At 41.4% G+C, this 23,609-nt stretch overlaps 1 protein-coding gene across 1 annotated transcript in view; it reads right to left on the bottom strand.

Moving 5' to 3' along the window:
- The window catches only part of LOC143387394 (endothelin-converting enzyme 1-like), a 68,252-nt gene extending 51,592 nt beyond the window's left edge, over positions 1–16,660 (bottom strand). Inside the window, 3 exon segments of the mRNA XM_077108289.1 lie at positions 3,373–3,482; positions 4,670–4,821; positions 16,500–16,660. Coding sequence (XP_076964404.1) covers positions 3,373–3,482; positions 4,670–4,821; positions 16,500–16,660 — 423 coding nt within the window.
- Between the last annotated feature and the right edge of the window lie 6,949 nt (positions 16,661–23,609).

Raw genomic sequence — 23,609 nt, 5'->3', positions numbered from 1 at the left:
TGTCACAATCAAAGCCTCTGGAAGGTGGGCAGTCAGCAGGAGCTTTCTGTGCCTGGCCAGAGGAGGCACTCTGCAAGGTCCCCTGAGAGTATGAACAAGGCCTCGGAGGGACAAATCTCCTTCTTTACTCCTCTTTGTCCTCACACTACCAGGACAGAGTCAGAGGTGGGACCCGTGCTTTCCTGATGGTGACACTGAGTCTCCAAGGAGGTGGGCATCTCACTAAAGCCACTCAGCTAACTGGAGCCTCCCAGCCTGTGCCTCTGTGTGCTCCAGCCTGGACTGTGGCCACTGTGTGCCCAGAGAGCCCTGAGCCCATGCAGGGCTTCACTCAACATGCTCACGTCCCACGAGCGCTACAGAATATGTATTTAAAATACGACTTCTAATTCTGACACCTTGCTGTTTCTCGCACTTAAAATCCCATTAGCTTGACACGCCTACAAAATACTCATATGTGAGACAAGATGTAGTTATTTTTAAGTTGCATTTGAAACCGTGATGTGTGGGGAGAAGTATTTTTGGATTGACTTTAATTGTGCACCTGCGGCAGCGGAATCACGAAGCTTATGGAGCTGACGGGGAGGTACAAACCCCAGCGGGGGCCCGACCTAGTCTACTTGCTGTGGGGGTTGGAATCGAGCCTGCTGCTGGCCCATCTCCACACTCTGGGGCCAACACCAGGTAGCACAGGTGGTGTCCAGAGGCTGAGGGATGGGTGGCCTCGCCCTGGCCATTAAAGCAGCACATTCACACTCTAAGAGCAGGTCTCAAGATGTTCTTGTGAGGGGACATCAGGGCAAAGAATCTACCACTGAAGAGAAAAATCCCCATAAAGACAAATGTGACTTCCATCCACCCTGACGGAGGGCAGGGGAGTGGGCTCTGCTGACTCACTCATGGTGGGGAGCCTGGTTGCTCCCTGCACTCTGTCTCTCATGAGTAAAGGACAAAGGAGGAGGTAAGATGGCCAGGAAGTGAGCACAAGACACATCCACCAGGGGCCTGCTGCACAGCCCAGTGAGGCAGGCCATGAGCACTCTGTCCACGTCAGCCAGTTCTCTGGCCACATTCTCTGTGTGCTTCAGGGACTATTTTGGGGCATCCGGGGAGAGAGGAGCTGAAGACCAGGCCCCTCTCATGGAGGATGGCTCAGATAACACCATAAAGAAACATTCAGAGACAGGTACACACACAGAGACCGAGAGGGCTCGGGCACCCAGGGACTAACTGGGGGTTTGTTCAAAGAACAGCTGGGAGCCACCAGGCGTGTTCAGCAGAGGAACGAGGTAACCCAGCAAATGCTTCAGAATTGTTGTCCCTGCTCAATCAACCCTGTGGACGCTCAGGAGGCTCATTTTTCTGATGAGGCAACTGAGGCTCAGAGACATGAGGTGATCATTCCAAGACAAGCTCAAACATAGCATGTCTGACCCTGGCACTCTTGCTGCTATGCTCTGCCCATCTAGCCTGCTGGTGGACAGTCCTTCCAGGTCAGCACCCCACCTTCTCACTCCAGGCCCTACAAGTTTAGGGTCAACAGGGCCTTGCCATTGATGGCAGACAGCATGAATAAATATAGGCTCCTTTATTTAAAGGATAACTTCATTTGTAGAGAAAGCATCGAAGGCATCAGATGAGCCCCCCTTGTCGATGCACAAAACAGCCCCACGCTCCCATGTGGATCTAACCCCTTGGGTCTGACTCTGGTTCCCCTTTGGAGGCCCCCAGGTGCCTGGGGCACTCAGGGATTGACAGCGGGAACTTCTGGTCAAACTCCTTTCAGAGTTCCTGTGTAAAATACAGGAGTTTTTTGTTGTTGTTGTTTTTATTTTTATTTTATTCATTTTTTTTCTGTAGTTTCCAGTTGTATAAAACCAAATGTTTCTTCACAGTTTTTTTTAAAGGAGTATTTCTAAACCAATCTGGATGGGCTCAAGTCTTAGAAAACCCTGAGCCCCTGCACTCCCTGGGAAGGGGCCTCTGGCACAGCACACTTACAATGACCGCAGGGGTCCACACTGCCACTTAGAAGTCACTAGCCTGAGTGTAGCACGGTTGGAAGGACCTGAGCAAGATGGCACTTGTGCATAAGGCTTTGGAACCTGCATCCGCTTTACAGAGCGGATGGGGAAAAAGAAATGAAATGTGGAACAGGAGAGAGCAACACAGGGCAGGACAGATCAGACGTTTCATTGAGAAGAACTGACCAGCCGGAGCCAGGGTCGGGGAACGGCACCCGAGAGAGGTGGGCAAAATCGTGTCCCCCAAGAGACCCATGTCCCGTGCACATGTCAGGCTACATGGCAAGGAGGAATGGAGACTACAGATAGGATCTGGGTTGCAGAAGGGGAGGGAGAGGGTCCTGGAGCATCTGGACAGGCCCAGCATAATCGACAAGGTCCTCAAAAGTGAATAGAAGAGAGAAGCAGAGAGACAGCTGCTCCCAAGGACTCGGCCCGCCCTGCAGACTCCCAAGAAAGAAAGGCCGCAAATCAGGAGCAGGTCGGCCTCGGGGTGCTGGGACAGGGAAGGAAACACATGCTCCGGAGCCTCCAGAAGGAACCAGCCCACCCACACCTTGACCTCACCCAGTGAGACCTCCAACTGCCACACTGTGAGGGAATACATGTGGGCTGACTTAAGAGGCCACAAGAGTTGTTGGAGCAGGGACAGCAGGGATCAGCGGGGATTTCTACTGTGAGAGGCAAAGAGGTTCCACGCAGAGAAACCCACCTGAGGAAAGGTGTGGAGTCAAGAACCATGTGGTGTGTAGAGTGTGTGGGGCCATCACTTGAGAGGGACACTTGACAGTATGGAGGGCCAAGGTCACAGTGGCCCCGGAGCCTCAGGGAAGAAAGAAAGGCGGGATGCACCCAGCCCCAGAAAGCACTAAGGATTCGACCTCGAGGGACCTTTGAGGTCACTGAACAGCCTGGAGGAGGTGGGCACAGTGGAGATGAGAAGAGAATAAGATTGGCAGGGAGCCAAGGAGGAGCAGTGCCACCACCTCTCTGTCCCACGCCTCAGCCACAAGCAGGTCCCTAGGCCTGTTTCGCTTTGCTCCAGCTCCTCCCAGACAGAGGGCCTGTGGAGGGACAAGCTCAAGAGGGAGGCAGACCCACCTGGTCTAGGTGCCAGGGACCTTACTTCTACCAAAGGCCATCTTTGAAGAAGACACGCCCTCTCGGCATCTCAGCATGCTCTCTGCACAGTGAGATTTACGCAGCGATGCCACATTTGTCGTGAGAGCCCGGACCAACAGATTTTAAATGCCATGCATGGCATCCAACCCGAGCTCAGTGAACCCTGGCCGCATCTGTGACTGGAGCCATCGGAGTTGCAAGCAGAATGCACCAGAAGGGCTGGTACCTGGATGTTGAGTCTCCCTCGATGCGCTCCCAGGCCGTAGCGCTTCACCGTGGAGGCATGGAGCTGGAAGTCTGTGATCTTTAGGGTCTCCAGACCAAGAGGCGGGCAACCTGGAAGAGCAAGGCGCATTATAAACAAGGCCAGCTGCTGCAAGAAACCTTCCTGGTTTTCTAAAGGTGGTCATGTGCTTTTCCTTTCCCTCTGAGCCCTGGCCTCTGGCACACGTGTTTCTAGACAGATAGGGTCACCGTGACTGTCAGTGCTCTCGTCTCTTGCTGCCACCTGCTTTCTGGTGCTTCGGCCCTGGTATTCCTTCTCTGTAGCTGTCCCTGCTGCTGTGTGAGCCTGTTCCCAATTAAGGGCCCTTCCACAAGGTGACTCAGTCAGGCAGCAGCACTGGGTAACAATTTCAGAAGGATCCCATGGTTGAGCTCTGCAAATTAATCAGAAGTTGTTGATTTTGCTTCAGTAACTCTGGCCTCCGCATTGTGCATGCTAATGAAGAGGACGCTAAAATAGAAAGACTCTATTGTTGTCTGTTCTGACAACTTTGAAAACAGCTACTAGTTCACTTTGCCCCTGGAATAAAACGCCAGTGCTTAGGCAGACCCTGAGGATTCCAAATTCAGCCCATCATCCCTACACATGGGAGTACTAACAGCAGCCGGGGCTGAGCCACAGGCCTCCCCCATTGGAGCTGTCATTCTTACCTATAGAGCACTGGGTGGCCGTCATCTTGCCAGGCTCTCCAGCCCCCTGAGACCAGCAGGTCTTTTCCAATGGGACTCCTCCTGGATATACAGATGCCCCACATCCCCTGGACTGCCCTGAGATCCCAGGGCACTTCCTGCCCAGTTGTGACACACACAACTGCTTGCACCTGGTGTGCTCACCTGCAGACCTGCCACTGTGCTGGAATCCAAGTCTCCAGTGGCACCTCCACCTTAGCACCTGACTTGGCGAAGCCCACAAAACTCCCAAGTAGGAGTGAACCAACCCATCCCTACCAGAAGTTAGACAGCTCCAAACGTAATAGGGTAAATGCAAATAGTCAAGTGGGTCACCACTGAGAAGGTGTCCCAGGATCCCAGGGCCCCCAGGAGATGTGGGGCACCTGAACATCCCGGATGACTCCCCTCAGGGAAAAGCCTGCTGGTCCCAGGGGGCTGCAGGACTGGCAAGCGGACAGCCAGCAGGCCTTCTGTAGGCACTTGCCGGCCAGGACCCAAGACACCACCAGGCCTTCCTTGAGTTCTCAGAAAAGGAAACCAAGGCCCTGAGAGCTGAGGCTGCTCACCAGAGACAAGCCTGCTGGCCTCAGAGCTCCGGCTGACACATGATGCCACTCGGCTCCCTGGCCCTGCTGACACCCACTGGGAGGAGGCATCCTGGACCAGGAACTGTTCATTTGCCATCTGCACTGTGCGTGGGAGGCAGAGGGACAGGGTCCTGCCATGATGAGGAGCAGGAGCTCGCAGGTGAGGTGTGGCTGTCCACCTACTGGGCACTGCAAGAAGACAGGGAAGCTTCCGGTGAGCACTGGTGCTCTAAAGAGGTTCTCTGAAAGTATCCTGCAGCAAGGGGGGATGGAATGGGGGAGATGTGAGTGGGGCAACACGTGAACGGGGGTCCTGCAATGTGCCTGGAGAGAGGCATATAGGAAGTGAAGGGGCCACGGGATGGGGCCACACAGCAAATGGGAGCCATGCAGTGAGCCAGAGAGAGGCTGTGCAATAAGGGATGACCATGCAGCAAGTACCCAGAACCACCAGAGGCTGATATGCACTACCAGGAGGGGCACAAACTTCAGGTGAGAGCTGGTGGAAGGAAGTGGGTCCTTGGAGGCATGTCCTTGGGGATTATGTCTGACCCCTGATTCTTCCTCCCTCTTTTCTTCCAAGCAGCCAGGAGGAAAGCCTCCTCCACACACCCTCCCACCCAGATGCCCTGCCTTGCCTCAGGCCCAGACACAGCAAAGCCAAAGATGGGCTGCACTCTGGACCCCAGGCCCCAGACACAGTGGGTAACAGCTGCTAACAGCACAGCTGCAAAGCCTGCTTCTCTGGAGCAAGAGCAGCCTCGCCAAATCCACAGCAAGGATGAATGGCTCCAAGGACACCTCCATGTCTCAGAACCAGAAATCCAGGAGGACAGGGGAGACCAACGGCATCCCCAGCTGGTCCTCCTGTGACTCCTGGAGAGGACAAAGTGCAGTCATCAAACCAACAAGACTCCTCGTTGGCAGTTCCTGCATCGAAGGCTTGAAAACAAATGAATTGGAATCTGGACTCCATTACCAACAAACTACCAGTCCACAATCAAGACAATTAAGGGCATTTTAAACATATGAGTACTCGGAAAATGACCCTCCCATCATAAGCATAGACCTTCCTGAGATAGTGTGCTGGGATAACGTGCCAGGGACAAGAAGATAAACCCTGGGGACAGCAAGAAGTGAGGACCCTGCCAGCCAAAGAACTCCAAACACAACACAGAATTGGAACAAGAACTTAGAATTCCTTTAGTTTAAATTCTCAAAGAAACATCTGTCCTTGGCCAAGGACATGCCAATCACAACACTGCCTTTCAACAAGGAGGCCTTTCCTTCAACCTTCAGGACACAAAGTGGAGGAAGACAGGTGCATTAATGATCAAGCAGAATGAAGGAGGAAAAAAGGGGTTTCAAGGCAATTTAAACATCTATAAGCAGAAAGCAAAAGACAAATCTTGGATGAACTATAACATATTTCTATTATTATGTCAAGCCATGAGAGAATTGTTGTGCTTAAAGAATGCTTGAAATAAATGGGAGTCTCATTCACAGCAATTCAGCCCTCGTCAGTGTTCTGCTAAGCTCCCAGCCAGGCTGAGGGAGAGCCCCTTCCCTGGCACCAGGACCCGGCTCCCCAGCGGATCTGGGCCAGCAGTGCCATCCACTTCCTCAGGCAAGCTCCCCCACCATCTAGAAAAAGAAGAAGTCATGTATTTTACCATCAAATTACGTTTCCATTGCTTCTAGGAAGAAAAAGGCTCTAATCCTGAGAAGCATGTGGGTGAGCAGAAAGGTGTGAACAAACATTTCAGGAATATATTATTTAAGATCTGAGATGTGTCACAATTTGGAGAAAGGAGAGTGACAGTCATCAAGGATGAACATACTTTCTCTTAAAGCAAGCGGGGCTGTCTCCCAACACCTCTATTGAGTAGGGTGCCTGCTGTCTCCCAGCCCTGGGCTCTGTTCCTTGGGAGGTGAAGATGGGCCCCTGCCTCACCCCACCCTGTTCACCCCATGCTTCATTAGGTCTGTCCCTTGCTAGCACCCTCTGCACTGCAGACACTTTGCAGTGGTCCCTACTACCACCTAAATCACCCCATGGGTACATCAGCCCTTGAGCCAACTGCGTGTGTGCATCATCTTTAATACCAAAGAGGTCTTTGTGACCCATAAGCTACAGGGCACAGTCAGAACATGGCATGTGAGTCCTGAATCAGGGGCACCAGTCCCAACACTCCACTCCCAATATCCCAACTCTGCTAGGGTATACACAGGTTGGAGGGAAAGCTGTTATATGAAGGTTGAGTCATAAGAAATAGCTGAAAGGGTAGTGATTTGGAGGCCATTAGGAATGTGCAAACAACCTCCAGGCCCTCTGGAAGTTTCTTCACTAATTCATAAGAATAAATCTTCATAATTACCATAAGACATGGGCATATCATTCCATTCCCCACAGGAACAAATGGAAACTCAGGGAGACTAAACTGAGCTTAGCAGCTACTAAGTGTCTGAGTTAGAACCTGAAAATCAAGTGCAACGCGGATCCCATATAGCCTTATGCCTCCTGTTTGACTTGAAAACTCCAAACTATACTACAAATGCTAATTGCTTGTTGTTGTTGGGTCACACCAGGAAAAGCGCACTGGAGCTAAGACAATTGTCACCAAATTGGCAGAGGGGACCTCAGGGTCCTTGTCCTTGTGGCCTGCGGTGGCTGCCTGCTGGAAATGGAGCTGGGAATTTCTAGGGGCAAGGGACAGGCGCCTAGTTATAATTCCCAGCCCTCCTGAACTTTTTGCTTCCATTGTTGCCTATAAGTGGAAGAGCTGTGATTTATGGAATGCCTTCCTTCCCCTTTCTGAACTTGACATTCCCTTTGACAAATGAGGTGCACGGAGGCAGCTTCCTGGTGCGTGGGACGTCCTTTGAGTGGCTCCTGCTCGACAGACACCACTGACTCCAGCATGGCATAGGCCTCTCAGGGTGTTGGGAAATCTCTGAGCTGGTCTTTGTTTAATGTTAATGGAAACACAGGAATGTAAAAGGAAATTTTATCACCAGAAGGTGACTTAGGAAAAGTCCTCAAGATGTTGGGGGAGGCAAGAAATACTTAAATAAAGAAAAAAGCACTAATCATAAAACCTTTATGATTTTTTAAATTTAAAATTCACATTTTAAATTTAAGAACATCTTTTATTTAAAAGACGCCATTGCTGGAGTGATAAGGTAAGCCGAGGAGTGGGAGAAGATACTTGCAATGCACATATCCAACAAGGAACTCATATCTGCAGCATTTTTAGGGAAAGCAAATAAACAGAAAACCCTCCTATAAATGAGTAAATGAGCAAAAGACTTGGATGAGTAGTCACAAAAGAAGTCAGCCTGATGGCAAGTCATCAAGAAAATGCCAATTAAGACCACTGTGGCATAGCAGTACACAGCTCTAGTACACAGCTCTCAGTACAAATAAAATCTTAAAAACTGATAATGCCAAAGGTGGGCCTCTAAAGAAAAGAAGCAACTGGATTCTCATTCACTGCTGGTAGGAGTGTTAACTGGTCTAATCAATCAGAAAAAAATTTCTAGCAATACTAACTTAAGGTAATACTCACACCCTAGGACCCAGCAATTCCACTGAATGCATTCACACATGCACCTGAAGGCGGGCACAAGAATGACCATGACTGCACCACGTGTAATAGCCCGACACTGAAAACAACCCCAATGTCCATCAATATGAAAATGAATGACAAGCTCAGTCTTGCAAGAGAATACTGTAAATCAATGCGCCACAGTAGGGCGAATCTCCAAAACACAAAGCTGAGCAAAAGGAGTCTGGTTCAAGAGTATATGATGAAAACTGCCAAGTTCACCCAGGCAGGTCATCTCTAATTGTGGGGATCTCTGAGGAGAAGCTGGGGAGTGCCAAGCTGGGGCAGCGGGAGACCCTAGAGGTATTGCTGGTTCCTCCTCCTTCTAAGCCATAGTTTAATGGCTCATTCACACAGTGTGCAAGTGGAGTCTACGACAATTCATTTCTATGACGATTCCATATGATTTCTATAATCTTCTGTATACATGTTACACTTCAACAAATTTTAAAAAGGCCTCAGCTAACTCAAACACCATACTGATTACAGACTAAACCCATTTTTCCAATTCAGAAGGCATAAAAGAGAATTATGTTGAATGTTAAAAAAAAGGCTATTTCAAAAGTTACATACTTATTATTCCATATATCTAATTGTCTAAGAACAAAAAAATTATAGAGAAGAAAACAGATAAGTGGTTGCAGGAGTTAGGAACAGGGTGAGGGACATGCGGCTACCAAGCAGCAGCACAAGGGTGCTTTGGTGGGACAGTGGTCTTTCCACAAACCTGCACAGGACTGCACTCAGGCACACCGGCACACGCACAGCTGATGAAGTCAGATCATGCTCCATGGCTTGTACCAACGCCAATGTCTCAATTGTGTTATTGTACCACAGTTGTGCAAAATGTCAGTGCTAAAGGGGGAGAGTGAAGGCTGTACGCGATTCTTCTCCCCAAAATCTTTTTGCAAATTCCCGTGGTTCTGTAATTATTTCAGGAGGACAAAAATTTGCATTTTTTAAAGAGAATTTAAAAGGAAAATCTCTCTTACACTATGTTCAAGACTATTTAATATATCTCATAAAACCACTGGTTGTTCACAGACTTTGGGGAATTCTCATTTAAAATTTTGCAACCTCCCCCAAACTTGCCCAAAAACACATGAAAAAATAAAATAGGAAAGTCTCCTGACAGGGCTTCAACCTAATGCCAGATGTGCATTCACATGACAATCTGTCATAAAAATTTAGAAACAAAAAAGGAAGCTTAAAAAAAAGAAATCAGCCAGGCACAGTGGCGCACACCTGTAATCCCAAAGGCTGGGGCAGTGAAGACAAAAGGATTGGGAGTTCAAAGCCAGCCTCAGCAACAGAAAGGCGCTAAGCAACTTAGTGAGATCCTGTCTTTAAATAAAATACAAAATCGGTCAGGGGATGTGGCTCAGTGGTGCCCCTAAATTCAATCCCTGTTACCCATCCCCCAAAATATCTAAAATAAAACAATGATGTCAAGCAATCTAAGTAAATTTTCAAGAATGAGTGAAATAATTATTATTATTTTTAAAAGGAGTATTATCTTTAAGGACAGACTACAAAGATGTAGGGGAAATCCTAAAAGTGAGGAGAAGAACTCTGCTTTCAATATGGTACAGAAAGCTCCTAAAAATAGCTTCAATAAATCCTGGAGGGCAGGGAGGGGGGAGAGGGAGGGAAGGAGGGAAGGAGGGAGAAAGAGAGGAACACAGTTAATCCTTTTTTTAATAGGTCTTAAGAGACCAGAACAGGTGAGTTTCCCATTCCAAAAGCTTTGTCCAGCAGGCAAGCATCCATAACCCCAAGCTATTACAATTACAACAGGAAATCCATTATCTTCCTGGCCTGAAGAAAAAGAGGACCCAGCCAGGACAGCCACAATCACCAAAAAGTCAGGACAGAATTCCAAAAGGAAAAAGAGACCCCCCACCAAAAAAAGCCAAATTTCTGGCATATATTTTCCCCAGTCTTTAAGCCCACATTAAAGGACAGGCCCAAGCCAGTTTGCAGCTGAGGACAGACAAATAGACAGAGATCTGAGCAGGTGCTATCCTCAGCCAAGTTAGAATTTGAGTTTAACAAAATTAAAGGCTCACTAAAACAAAGAAATAAAAAAAAAACCCTTGAAAACAACCTTTGAAAGAAACCAAAATTTCCACAAATAACATTGATAATATTTAAAATTCCTTGGTAAAAAATGTGATTCAATCTCAAGGGAAAAGATAGTCAACAGAGGGTAAGTTCAAAATGATAGGTTAAGATTTTTAAACAAGGACATAAAAACAGATACTATAAATGTGTTCAATGAGGAAAGGACACAGGAAGGTAATGAATGAAAAGAACAGTAATCTAAAAGAAAACAAAAACATTTTTTAAACAGCAAATTAAATATCTAAAATAAAATTTCCTAGAAGAGACACAACAGGGAAAAGAATAAGTGAATTTGATGACAGATGAACAGAAATTATTCAACTGAAGAAAAGATTAAAATAACCAGGGCTTCAGAGACCTAAGGGGAAGATATTAAAAGGCTAGCCAAAGATAATAATGACAGAACAGAGAAAACAGAGTAGGAAAAATATTTTCATAATGACCCCCCAGAAAATTTACAAATGTGACAAAGTTGCCCATTAAAGACTCTACTCAGTCCACCTCATACAGGTCAAATACAAAGAAAACCAAACACAGGCATATCATAATCAAATTGCTGACAACCAAAATTAAAGAGAAAACTCAAAAATTACTAGGAAGGGATATATTTCATAGAGAGGAACAATTCAAATTACTGTAGACTTGTCTTCAGAAACTGTGGATGCTAACAGATATGGCAAAACCATCCTTAAAGTGCTTGGAGATCGGGTTGGGCATGGACAGAAGAACAGGGAGAGCAAAAGTATCCTTCAAGAATAAAGGTGAAATAATGACAATTTCAAGTAAAAGAATACTTAAGAATTCATTCCCAACTAACTTCAGTACAAAAAACACTAAAAGAAGTTCTTCAGGCTGACAGAAAATGTTATTGGAGGGAAACCTGGATCTTGAGTAAGGAAAAAAAAAGCATCAATAAGTAAAAAGACTTTCTCCTTTTAATGTCTTTAAAACACAGCTGTTTAAAGGGAAAATAACATTATCTCATAGGAGTCACAATGCTTTTAAATATAATACACAAGGCAATAACAGCATAGAGATGAGCAACTGGACCCATAAGGTAAACAGACACGTAGGTCAAAAGATTTCTGCATTTTATGTGAAGTTGTACAATATTAACTCTCAATAGTCTGTGAAAAGTTAATGATGTATTTTAAAATCTAAAGAAGCTAACCAAAACAAAAGACAGAGGCATTGTTAAAAAGTCAGTAAAAAACCTAAAATGGAGTCCAAAGAAAATCCAAATGTCAGAAAAAGGATGGAAATATAGTCAAACAAAATACACTTACATGAAACAAACAAAAAACAAATAAATTAGAAAGACCTAAATCCAGTCACACAAATAAAATATTCCATTTTTATCTAGAAGGAAGACAGAAAAGCAATCAAACATATTCCTCTTTTCAGTAAGAGTACACCTCATTGCTCTGTGAGCTCATAAAGTTCTTGCTGCTGTTCTTCTTGAACAAGGCAATTATATTTGGGTTTGGTGGTTAGAAAAAAAGATGAAAATATTACAATTGCACTTAAACATTAAACAAAAAAGATACAATGCTATACCAGTGTGAAAACTGCATACAAAGGGTTTTTGTTTCTTTGTTTGTTTTTATAATACCCATTACGACCATAAGTCAGTACCAATAAAGCAGTTTCTGTATAACTATCAAGTACATTTTAGTGAATTTTTGCTGATTACCTAACACAATTTGCTATTTAAAAACAGCTGTGTAAGCAATCACTATTCTTAACTTAATTCCACAAACAATTCTATTCATTTCCTGTAATGAGGCCCATGTACTCCCTGTGTTCAAGTCTTAGACCATTAATTCCTATAATGGCAACACACTCTGCCTCTCCAGAGAAACTCTGTAAAAATATTCCTTTCATATTTTTCCTACATTTAAAAAAATTTCTTCCTTATATACACTTTGAATTACTAATCATTTATTTCTGGATTCATAAAATAAAATTCTACATTCACCATTTCCATTTTTGACCATTTACATACTGGTTAATTAATTTCCTGCTACCCAGCCTCTTCCTAGATTATACCAGCAAAACCCAGTGTCAGACACAAAGCACATTCTCAGTGGATATTTGTCCACAGGATAAATATTTCCGGTTACCAAAAGCATTATATATATATATATATATATATATATATATATATATATATATATATATATATATAAATAAAGGCTATGCTCTTGTTCTTCATTTCTTACGTTTCTATAGCAGAGGTCAGCAAACTTTTGCTGTAAAGGACCACACAGCAAATATTTTAGGCAATCAGAATTCAATTGCTCTCCATACCAACTCCTCAATTCTACTACTATACCACAAAAGCAACCATAGACAATATGTAAACAAGTAGGAGTGGCAGTGTTCAATAAGTTTTATTTATGAAAATAGACAATGAACCATGGGCTATATTTCCCCCATCCCTGCACTAAGGCATCAAACCTTATGAACCACTTGGCCTCCCTCAGATTTAAACTTTGGGTCTCTCTTTTATATACTTTCACTTCTGTTTCCAAAAAAAACCTAAAAACTGAAAGCACCTGCCTTTCATTATGTGCTCTGATTTTATGTTGTAACCCCTGAATGGCTCGTTTAGTTTTGTGATTTTGTCCTCTATGGATAATAAATTTCCAAATGCACATTCCCAGTTTTAAATTCAATTCTGCATTTTGGATCCTGAGCCTCCAAATTTCTACTGAAAGCATTTATTTTTAGTAATTTGCCATCACTTAAAATACACAATATCTAAAGCCAAATTCATCAAATAACTTTCATTTATTCCTCCTATGCCTATGGACAATATCAATCCTTATTAATATTTCTAACACCACAAGTAGTACTATAATCATCCAAGTCAACCAGATTTGTAAACTAGCAGCATCTTTGATTCCCCTTTGCTTCTTTCTCCACCATCCTTATAATTATTTTTTTTCTTATATCTCCTGAGTTACTTTTTACATTGGGCTTTTGTGACATATCTATTTAACTCCTGAGCAAGAGTCACTCTTAATCATCCTAAAACACAATTTCATAATACATCACCTGCTTATAATGTAATCTTCCTAAAATACTTCTCCAAAAACCCATTACTCCCAGATTTAAGAGGTAAATGAGCATTTTCAGTACTTCACTGTCAACAGAATCTCAAATTCTTCAATCTGAAAAGGAATGTTTATTCTAATCTGTTCCACAAGTGTTTATTGTAAACAGTGTTTCTAACCCTAAAAAAAAATATATTAATTTTCTTACAATGGCACATGTTAGTGTCATCATCTAGCGAGGATTATAGGCACTAGGGTCAGAGATGCACAAGAATCACAGACCTTGCATTCAAGGAGTGAACTCTGGTGCCTTACCATTCAAACACTCTTGGTTACATCCAACTGTAATCACAAGGCAGATTAATACTCCTACATGGTTTCAGTCATAAATATTTTATGGTTCTTTAGTGTTTCTACCTTTTGTCCATTTAATCAAATCTCACTAATACAATGCTCACCTTCAATTCCATATTTTTTGTACAACTTGCTCAGCTTCCCTAACCTTACTAACTTCACCTTAATACTAGTATCATATTTATAAATCTGTGTCATACGGAATGGAAGTTACATTGTTTCTTGAATCAACACCAAATAATATGTCGCCTCAAATTAAGAATAAAGACCACACTTTCAGCTCTTAAACTGTTATCACCTATAATACTGAACGCATAAAAGCAGCAATAAAAAAGTTTTTATGTACACAATGACACTGCTACTCAATATAAAAACTTGTTTCCTAGTAGCAGATTTAAACTTTTACTTAACCTACTTACATTCATTCCAGTCGTGATAAACAGCTTGATTTTGCAAGGCAGCCTTTATAAAGGAAACAACTGATGACCAAGAATCAGAACAAAAATAAACAAACCAAAAGGCACTCAGCTGAACCCCTGACATTAGCACAGTGCTCTATGGAATAAATTAAAGCACTCATGCATATGTATTATTGTAACTTGTAAGCAAAAATTGCTGCTGTGAACAGATTTCTAAATTTTGAACTTAGTCTAAACCTTAAAAAAAGTAAAGTATTTTAAGAATGTCCACACTTTAGAAGTCAATAATTTTATCAATAAGCTATCCCAAAATTCATTTTATTTTAGAATAAGTTAAAATTAGTTGGAAAATTTGGCCATTATCTATGTAAATAAAGCCTCAATAATAAATTTACCAAACTATTAATCAAAGCAGAAACTAAACTCTGCAGAAATTAACAGAAAGCAAAACTTTACAACAGATTTTCTACATTTACAACATGAAATTAAAAATTACTAGATACATGGAGAAATAAAAATATAACCATTAGGAATAAAGCATGCCATACAAACATACAGAGATGACACCAATGTTGACATAAGAAGAAAAGAATTTTAAAAGAGTTATAAATATTCAAACACTATAAGCAAAATATGGTTACAAAATAAATGAACAGAAACTCACTGTACAGCAAACTATTTAAAAATGGGATTCTAGAATCAAAAAATACAATACTTGAAAATTTCACTGAGTAAGCTTAACAATGGACTAGAACAGAAAATATGATAAGTGAAACTGAACACATCTCAATAAAAAGTTTTCAGTAGGAAAGAAGAAAATACTGCAAAACATGAATAGACCATCAGCTAAAAGGTCCAAAACATGGAGTATCAGAAGTAGATGGGAGTGAATAAACTGTCAAAACTTTCTCCAAAATCAGTGAAAAACATCAACTTTCAGATCTAATTTGCTGAACAATCTCTATGCGGAACCATAAAGCAAATCTCACCAATTTGCACAATTGTCAAAATGCTAAACTACTTGTGTAAAGAAAGAAATCCTAAATTTCATCAGAAAGAAAAAAGACAATTTACAGTAAGGGGAAAATGATACCAAGAAACACTACTTCTCATCAGAAATACCGAAGGCTAGAAGGTAATAGGATGACAGACACCCTTAAAGGGAGAGGAGGAAAAACAAAAGTCATCTCAGAATCACAGACCATAAATGTAAACTGCAACATATACCAACTGAAGATTTTAGACTGAAGGAAAATGATATGAGATGAAATTTGGATTCACACAAAGAAAAGAAAAATATGAACAGCAAATATGTGAGTAAGGATAAAAGACTATTTCCTTTCATCTTTAAAATGCATGTGATTGTTTAAATTGAAAATCATAAAATCCTTTTGAAACCTTTATGGTATTTTTAGGACAAAGAACATAAAAGAGTTAATGGAACAATACCTGTTTAGATTCTTAATTTTATAATAATGACATAATATAAACACCGAGTACACTGTGATAAGAGTATATATTATAATCCCTATCAAAATCCCTGAAAATAAAGCAAGTATAACTAAAAATCCATTAGAAGGATTAAAACTGAATACAAAAACTATTTGATTAATCAAAAAGAACAGAGGTACCAAAATATTACTATGATGGAACTAAATATAACACACCAATGAGTACAAAATGTTAGACTGTAGAGCAACTAGAACTCTCATATATTTGGAAAATTCTTTGGCACTTTTTCAGGAAGTTAAACATACTTCTATAATATGACCTAGAAATTCTACTCACAGTATTTACCCAGAGGAAATGAACACAAACAGAATTACACAGAACTATTTATAGAGCTTTGTTCAAAATAGTCAAATCCATGAAATAATCTTAATGCCTAGAAATACCTAAATGGATAAATAAATGGTTTATCAGCACAATGCAATACTACCATTTAGCTACAAAAAGAAAAACTACTAACAAACACAACTTAGTGGGTCTTTTCGATAAAAGAAACCAGACACAAAAGATATCCTGTATCATTCTACTTTTATAACATTGTAGAAGTGGCAAAACCAATCTAAATATGATTTAGATAGCAAAACCATCAAATCAGTGGTTGCTTGGGATGGGTAGGAACTGGCTGGAAAGGGACATGAAAGATTTTTCTTTTTTAATATTTTTCAGTTATTGATAGACCTATATTTATTTATATGTGCCTGGGCTTTTTCACCCCAGCGATGGAGGATCCTCTTACCAGATGGAGTTCTTGACCTTGTGTTGCAGCGCGTTGGCCTCTGTCCCTGGCAGCCCGGGCACAAGGGCTGGCAGAGCCACCCCCGAGTTGGGGGCGCTGGGGGGAAGCTGCTGATGGGCATCAGGCTGCTGTGGCGGCGGCTGTTGTTGTTCCTCTGCCATCGCTGCTGCAGGGGTGGGGGAGAGGAAAGGAGGGAAGATGGCGGCGCCGGGAGGGGTGAGGGAAGAGACGGGGAGGGGTGGAGGGGGGAGGGGTGGAGGGGGGAGGGGTGGAGGGGGGAGGGGTGGAGGGGGGAGGGGTGTAGGGGTGGCGGGGGTGGAGGGTGGAGGGGGAGGGGGAGGGGGAGGGGGCAGGGGGGAGGGGGCAGGGGGGAGGGGGACAGGGGGAGGGGGACAGGGGGAGGGGGACAGGGGGAGGGGGAGGGGGGAGGGAAGAGACGGGGAGTGGAGGACGAAAGGGGGGGAGGGGTGGAGGAGGAGGAGGAGGAAGGAAGCTGGATAAGCTAGGCCTATACCCCAGGGCTCCAGTAAGTCGGTTTTGCCTGCGGCCTGGGGGACATCACCGGGGAGACCAACCGGCTCCTCACAGCCGGGGGCTTCACCGCGGCAGAGGCATGGCGGCGCCCCTCAGCCCCCCCGCCGCCTCCTCCCGTCAGCGGCCGGGGCTGGGGGGTGAGGAGGGGGACGTCTGAAGACGAGGTGTTGGGGCAGGCTCCCGCCAGATCCGAGGAGAACGGCCGCTCGGAGACTTGGTGGCCCGGCCTTCCTTCCTTGTCCCCGGGGCTTTCTTCTCCGAGGTCCCCACGCTGCTGCAGCCCCAGGCTCCGCTCCACGCCAGGCCCCACGCCACCGCCGCCGCCGCTCGCTCCAGGCCCCGCCCCCGCCGCTGCCCGGCCAGCTCCGGAGCAGCCCAGTGCGCGCAGCCGCACTGCGGCCCAGCGCAGACTGCACTACACCTACCGCTGGGCTGGGGGGCGGGGTGTGGACTAGTGTGTGCGGTGCTTGGGGCAGGGGTCCGGGAGGGGGGCACTCGGGCGCGGAGCACGCGGCTGCGGAGGGTGGGCGCGGGCCGGTGGGCCTGGGGACCGCACCGCCGGGCGCCGTAGCGGTGGAGGGGAGCAGGAAAACTTGGGGGAGGTGCTGGCAAGAGAAAGAACTTGCGTGAGGAGGAGAAACCAAATTGAATAATATTTAGCGTGGATTCTTTTTTTTTTTTTTTTTTTGATATCTTCAAATCAACTAAAGTGAAATTGGTCAATATCCCCGCAAGAATGTAAAAATACATTCTTGGATAACCAATGTAGTAATTAGCCTCAGAGAAGTTCAGATACTATATCCATGAAAATAATCAAAAGTGATATTAAAACTTAAAAACTTGATTTTTAAAAATTATTATTTTTTAATTGTAGTTGGACAGAATACCTTTATTATATTTATTTTTATGTGGTGCTGACGATGGAATCCAGGGCTTTGCATGTGCTAGGCAAGCACTCTACCACTGAGCCACAACCCCAGCCCCCCAAAAAATTTGATTTTTGATATGAAAAATTGAGAAGGTATGTATCAGCAATAGATTCTCTTTGAAAGGATGACTGTCAGATGAACTTCGACAAAATAAATAATAAATTCAAGATGTATGAAGAGGGGCTGGAGTTGTAGCTCAGGGGTAGAGCACTTGCCTAGCATGTGTGAGGCACTGAGTTCAGTTCTCAGCACCACTTGTAAATAAGCAAAGGTCTATCAACAACTAAAAAACATTTTTTAAAAAAGTATTTAGATATGAAGTTCAAGAATCAGTGGAGAAAGTATTTAACTTGTTGTCTGGATATGGCATATGTTTAAAATTATTAACATAAAATTAAAATCTAGATCAGTTATTGGTAAAGTTTTTCTGTAAAGGGACAGATAGTTAATAACTTTGGTTTTGTAGCCCGTACAGTCTTTTGTTACAACTTCAACTCCGCTGCTGTTGTGTGAAAGCAGCCATAGACAAGATGTAAATGAATGGCATGCCTGTGTTTTAATAAAATTTTATTTGCTAAAAGAAGGAGCAGGAGGACAACTCCTGTTCTAATAATTGCAACGTAAAAATGACAGGGATAAGCCATGTTGAACAGATAGGAGGGAAGTTCTAAAACCATGATACACACTCACATACACAATCAGTTTGCAAGAAAAAATTCAAATCATCAGTAATTATACAACAAATGGATGAAATTTCTTCAATAAAAAGAACCCAAAATTTGGTGAAACAACATCTATTATAAATTATTTAGAAGCACATCTAAGAAGGAAGTTGAAAATAAAAGAACATGCAAAAATAAATCAGGCAACTACTACTAAAAAGAAACATGATAACCATGCTGGACAAGAAAGAATTTGATGTGAAAGGATTCAACAAGATAATTTCTATTTGGGAATAATACCATTCCATAAGAAGCTTTGCTAATAATGAACCTTCATAAATCTCACATTATAACATCAAAAGTCACAAATATAACTTCTAAGTAAAAACTGGTAAAAATGTAAGTAGAAAAGAAAAATGCACAGCCATTTTGGAAGACTTTAATACATATCTCAGAAAGTAACAGATTAGGGAGAAAAAAATTAAGGGTAGAGAGACTTTGAATAACACAATAATGAAATGATAGAATAAAGGACTTTGTACACAATAAAGAGTGAATGCACAATTTCTTCAAACACACATGAAACATTAACTAGTTGCTAAAAACACAAATAAATTGTTAATGAATTCCCAGATAAGAAATCATGTTTGATCATACTGTAATAAATTTTGAAATCAATAAACAAATTAGTAAAAAATTATAACCTTAGAGATAGAAGCCACTTCTTTAAATAACTTTATTAAAAAGAAATTTGACATGCTCTTATTTAGAAATGAAAATTCCTAAAAAGTGTTGGACATGACTATGCAAACCAGAATTATGCTAAGTGATCTACATAAATTGTCTTTTTATTTTCACAATAATCTTGAGAGTTTAATTCCATTATCATCTCATTTCACAGATGAGATTGAAACAAAGCTTTGTTAAATAAGCTGCCCCAGGGCACACAGTCCATAAATAACAGAGTTGGTATTTATACCTAGATAGTGTGATCCAGAGCCAGTACACTGAACCACTACAACAAGAATGACGGTGAAAACAACACAAATTAAAATCCACAATACTCAGAAGAAATGGCTAACCAGGAACGCAAAAAAATATAAGGGAAAAGAAAGGAAGTGTATTACTAAAGAAAAACCCAGAAATAAATGGGGGAGGGGTGGGTTGCAGAAAAAAAGCTGAAAAGTTTACTCTTTGAAAAGAACCAAAATGTTAAAAGTCTGGAATGTAATGGGGGTGGGGAGAAAGAATATCAGCATTAGAAATTACAGTATGGAGTAGTTTTCTTTTTTTTTTTTTAATGGTTATAAGGATTTAACCCAGGGGTACTCTCCACCTCTGAGCTACATCCTCAGCTTGTTTTTTAAATTTGTTTCGAGACAGGGTCTCACTAAGTTACTGAGACTGGCCTTGAACTTGCAATTCTCCTGCCTCAGCCTCTGGAGTTACTGGGATTCCAGGTGTGCACCACTTCTCCAAGGTGAATATGAAGTTTAAGCTAGTAAATTTTTAAAAATATATTAAAATATTTTTTATAAAATATAAATCATTAAAATTGAGAAAATAGATCCAACAGGAAATATCCACTTTAAAATAACAAACAATGATGTAAAACACATGGAATATTTTGAAAAGGTTATCAAAAATCAATCTATAAAAGGGCCCTGTCTTAGTCCATTCAGGTTGCCATAACAAAATGTCGTAGACTGTGTAACATACAAACAACAAAAGTGTTATTGCTCACAGTTCTGGAGCCTGGGAAATCCAGAGGTTTCTGTGCTTCATTAATGCCTCCTTCTAGTTGTGTCCTCCTGTGGTGGAAGAGACAAATAAGTACCCTCAGGCCTCTTTTGTAAGAGCACTTATCACATTAATGAGTGCTTTGCCCTCATGGCTTAACCACCTCCCTGAAAGCCCCACTTCATAATAGCATTGCACTGGGGATTCAGTTTCAACTGTGTTGAGGGTTCAGGGGAGACACAAACATTCAGACTATAGCCAGTCATCAAACACAAATGGTTCTAAAAGTAGGGAACAAGTAATTCCTAGGCTATATTAATTAACACAAAATATGCAAAAATAGAAAGCTTGCTGATTCACTTATGTGGGTGCTGACATGGCCTGGCTATTAAAATTATATAAGGAAAACACATTCATTCATGAACACAGATATAGAAATTCTAAGTATTAGCAAAATGAACACAGATTTTTTTTAACTTTATTTAAATTTTTTTTATTAGTACATTGTAGTTATACATAATAATAGGGTTCATATTTACATGATCACACATGCATGGAATATAATTTGTTTCCTATCAGTCCCCAGTACCTCTTCTTTCCCTTCCTTTCTCCCCTGCCCTCTCACCCAGATTCCCCCTCCTCTACTCCATTTGCCTTTCACCCTTCTGTTTGCTGTTTTTAAAAATTGGTATTTTATAGGTATAGACAAAGGTGAATTCACTGTGGTACATTCACACATGCATACAGCATAATTTGGTCAACCTCATTCTTCTGTTCTTCCCCTTTCCCATCTCTCTCCACTTCCCCCTCAACGTCTCTTCTCTATTACAATGATGTCCCTTCCATTTTCTGGTGTCCCCCCTTTTCTAATTTCTCTTGTTTTGCCATAACTTCTGCATATTAGAGAAAACATTAGACTTTTGACTTCTCAGAATACATTCTTAAAATATAAGTAGGATTTATCTCAGGTATCCAAGGCTGATTTGAAATTCAGCATATATTAATGTAAATCATTATATTCAAATTAAAGAAAGTATAATTATCTTAAGGAGAGCAAAAAATATTTGATGCAACTGGACACTCGTATTTTTATGTTATATAATATTAGTTTTATTTTATTTTTACAGCACTGGGGAAAATCCAGGGGTACTGTACCAGTAAACAACAGCCCTTTTTATTTTTATTTTTTAAAAACTTGAGGCGTGACTTGCTAAGTTGCCCAGGCTGGCCTCAAACTTGTGATCTTCTTGCCTCAGCCTGCAGAGTTCCTGGGATTAAAGGCACTTACCACCACCTGTGGTGACACTAGCATTTTTAAGAAGAAAGCAAACCATTTTAGTTCAACAGAATTACAGAGAAATTTTCTTATCTTAATGAGTGTTATATGCATATACCAGCCTCACATCTAATGATGAATAAAAGTTTTCCCACTAAAGCTTGTTCAATATTATTGTGAGAGACCTAGATAACGCCATGTGAAAAAAAAAAAGAAAATTCACAAGTGGCAAACTAAGAGAAAATATTTTCAATATTTATTAAAATATATTTATTATTCATAATAAAGTCCAAAATAATCAATTAAAATAGGAAGACTAGTAAAAACATGGGGCAAAAAATATAGTCACTTTCACAAGAAATGTAAATGATGCATAGAAATATAACTTAAAATAACAATGAGTTTCAGGGGTTTTTTGTTTGTTTTGCCCTTACTGGCAAAATTTTAAAAGATTGATACATTCAGTTATAAACATGTGAGAAATTAGATATTTTTATGGACAGTTGATTAGAATATAACCTGTAAGACCTACTTCAAGACAATTTGGCAAAATGTACCTAAATTTTTGCACTATAATTTTCCTTCAGTTAACAATATTATTTCCACAATTTTAGCCTACAGAAATTAATTGTGCATAGTGCAAATCAATATATTGTAGTGTGCTCTCAGAATATTGACATATGCTTCTTGAAGTATTGTTTCAAATAGTGAAAAATTAGAAATAATTGAAGTTTCAATTAGTAACAAGATGATTAAATTATATGACTTTTATAGTTTGGAACATTATGCAGCTTTTTAAAAATGAGGATGATGTGCACTAAACATACAAAGAGCTGAGAGACGTATTTTGAAAAGTAAGACTAAATTATAAGCAAAAAAATGTTTTTAATAATTTTTTAGTTGTAGATGAACACAATATCTTTATTTTATTTATTTATTTTCATGTGATGCTGAGGATCGAACCCAGTGCCTCATACTTGCGGGCCAGTGCTCTGCCACTGAGCCAAAATCCCAGCTTGCAAAAATGAATTTCTTATATTACAAATTCACATAGATAATTAGGACTTATGCTCACAATTGTAGTCTCTAGGGAGAAAAGTGAGAAAGAGTAGGAAATAATGGCAAGATTAATGTCTTACTGTCAGTATTTTGGTATTATTTGAATCTTTCAATGAAAATATGTTTGTGTAAAGTTTTTGACTTTTAAAATTTTGGTTGCAAATTAAGATAGACAAAACATGCACAAATGATAAATTATCAAATTATAATAAGTTTTACATATGTATTACTCATGTAACCACCAAGATACAAAATATTTCTGCTACCCAGAATGCTTCATTGTGCCTACACCATAAGTAATCACTATTTTTACTTTAATCACCATAGATTATTATTTCTGACCATGAATTTTGTAGAGATGAACCCATACTGCTTTTTCCAATTTCATGTCTTGTCTTTTCTCTGGTATCATGTCTTGTATACTCATCAGTGTTAAAAAATTCTTATTGCTGTATGGTATTTTATTGTATGAGTGTACCGCAGTTTATCAATTCTGCTGTTGATAGACATCTGAGTTATTTCCAGTTTATGGCTATCATAAAGAAAACTGCTGTGAATGGTCCTACACATTCCTTTTGCTTTACATATCTATACCCCTCTCTTATATACCTAGTATTAGAATTTCTAGATCATAGTGGAAGTTTTAGTAGACCTCAGCAGTTCAAACTGGTTGTACAAATTTACACTCTCATTTGTATTATATAAAACTTCCTATTCTAGCTGCTCCATGGCCTTTCCACACTTCATATTGTTAGTGTTTTTCATTTTAGCTAGCCATTATGTTGGGCTTATATTGATACCTCTTTATGGTTTATTCTTATTTGTAGTTTACTGATAAATAATCACGTGGAACATCTTTTCATGACATATGTCGATATTGATATTCTCTTTTGTAAAATGCCAACTCAAA

This window comes from Callospermophilus lateralis, unplaced genomic scaffold (assembly GCF_048772815.1).
Source record: "Callospermophilus lateralis isolate mCalLat2 unplaced genomic scaffold, mCalLat2.hap1 Scaffold_386, whole genome shotgun sequence".
Taxonomy (NCBI): Eukaryota; Metazoa; Chordata; class Mammalia; order Rodentia; family Sciuridae; genus Callospermophilus; species Callospermophilus lateralis.
This window is presented reverse-complemented; position numbering and strand designations above follow the sequence as displayed.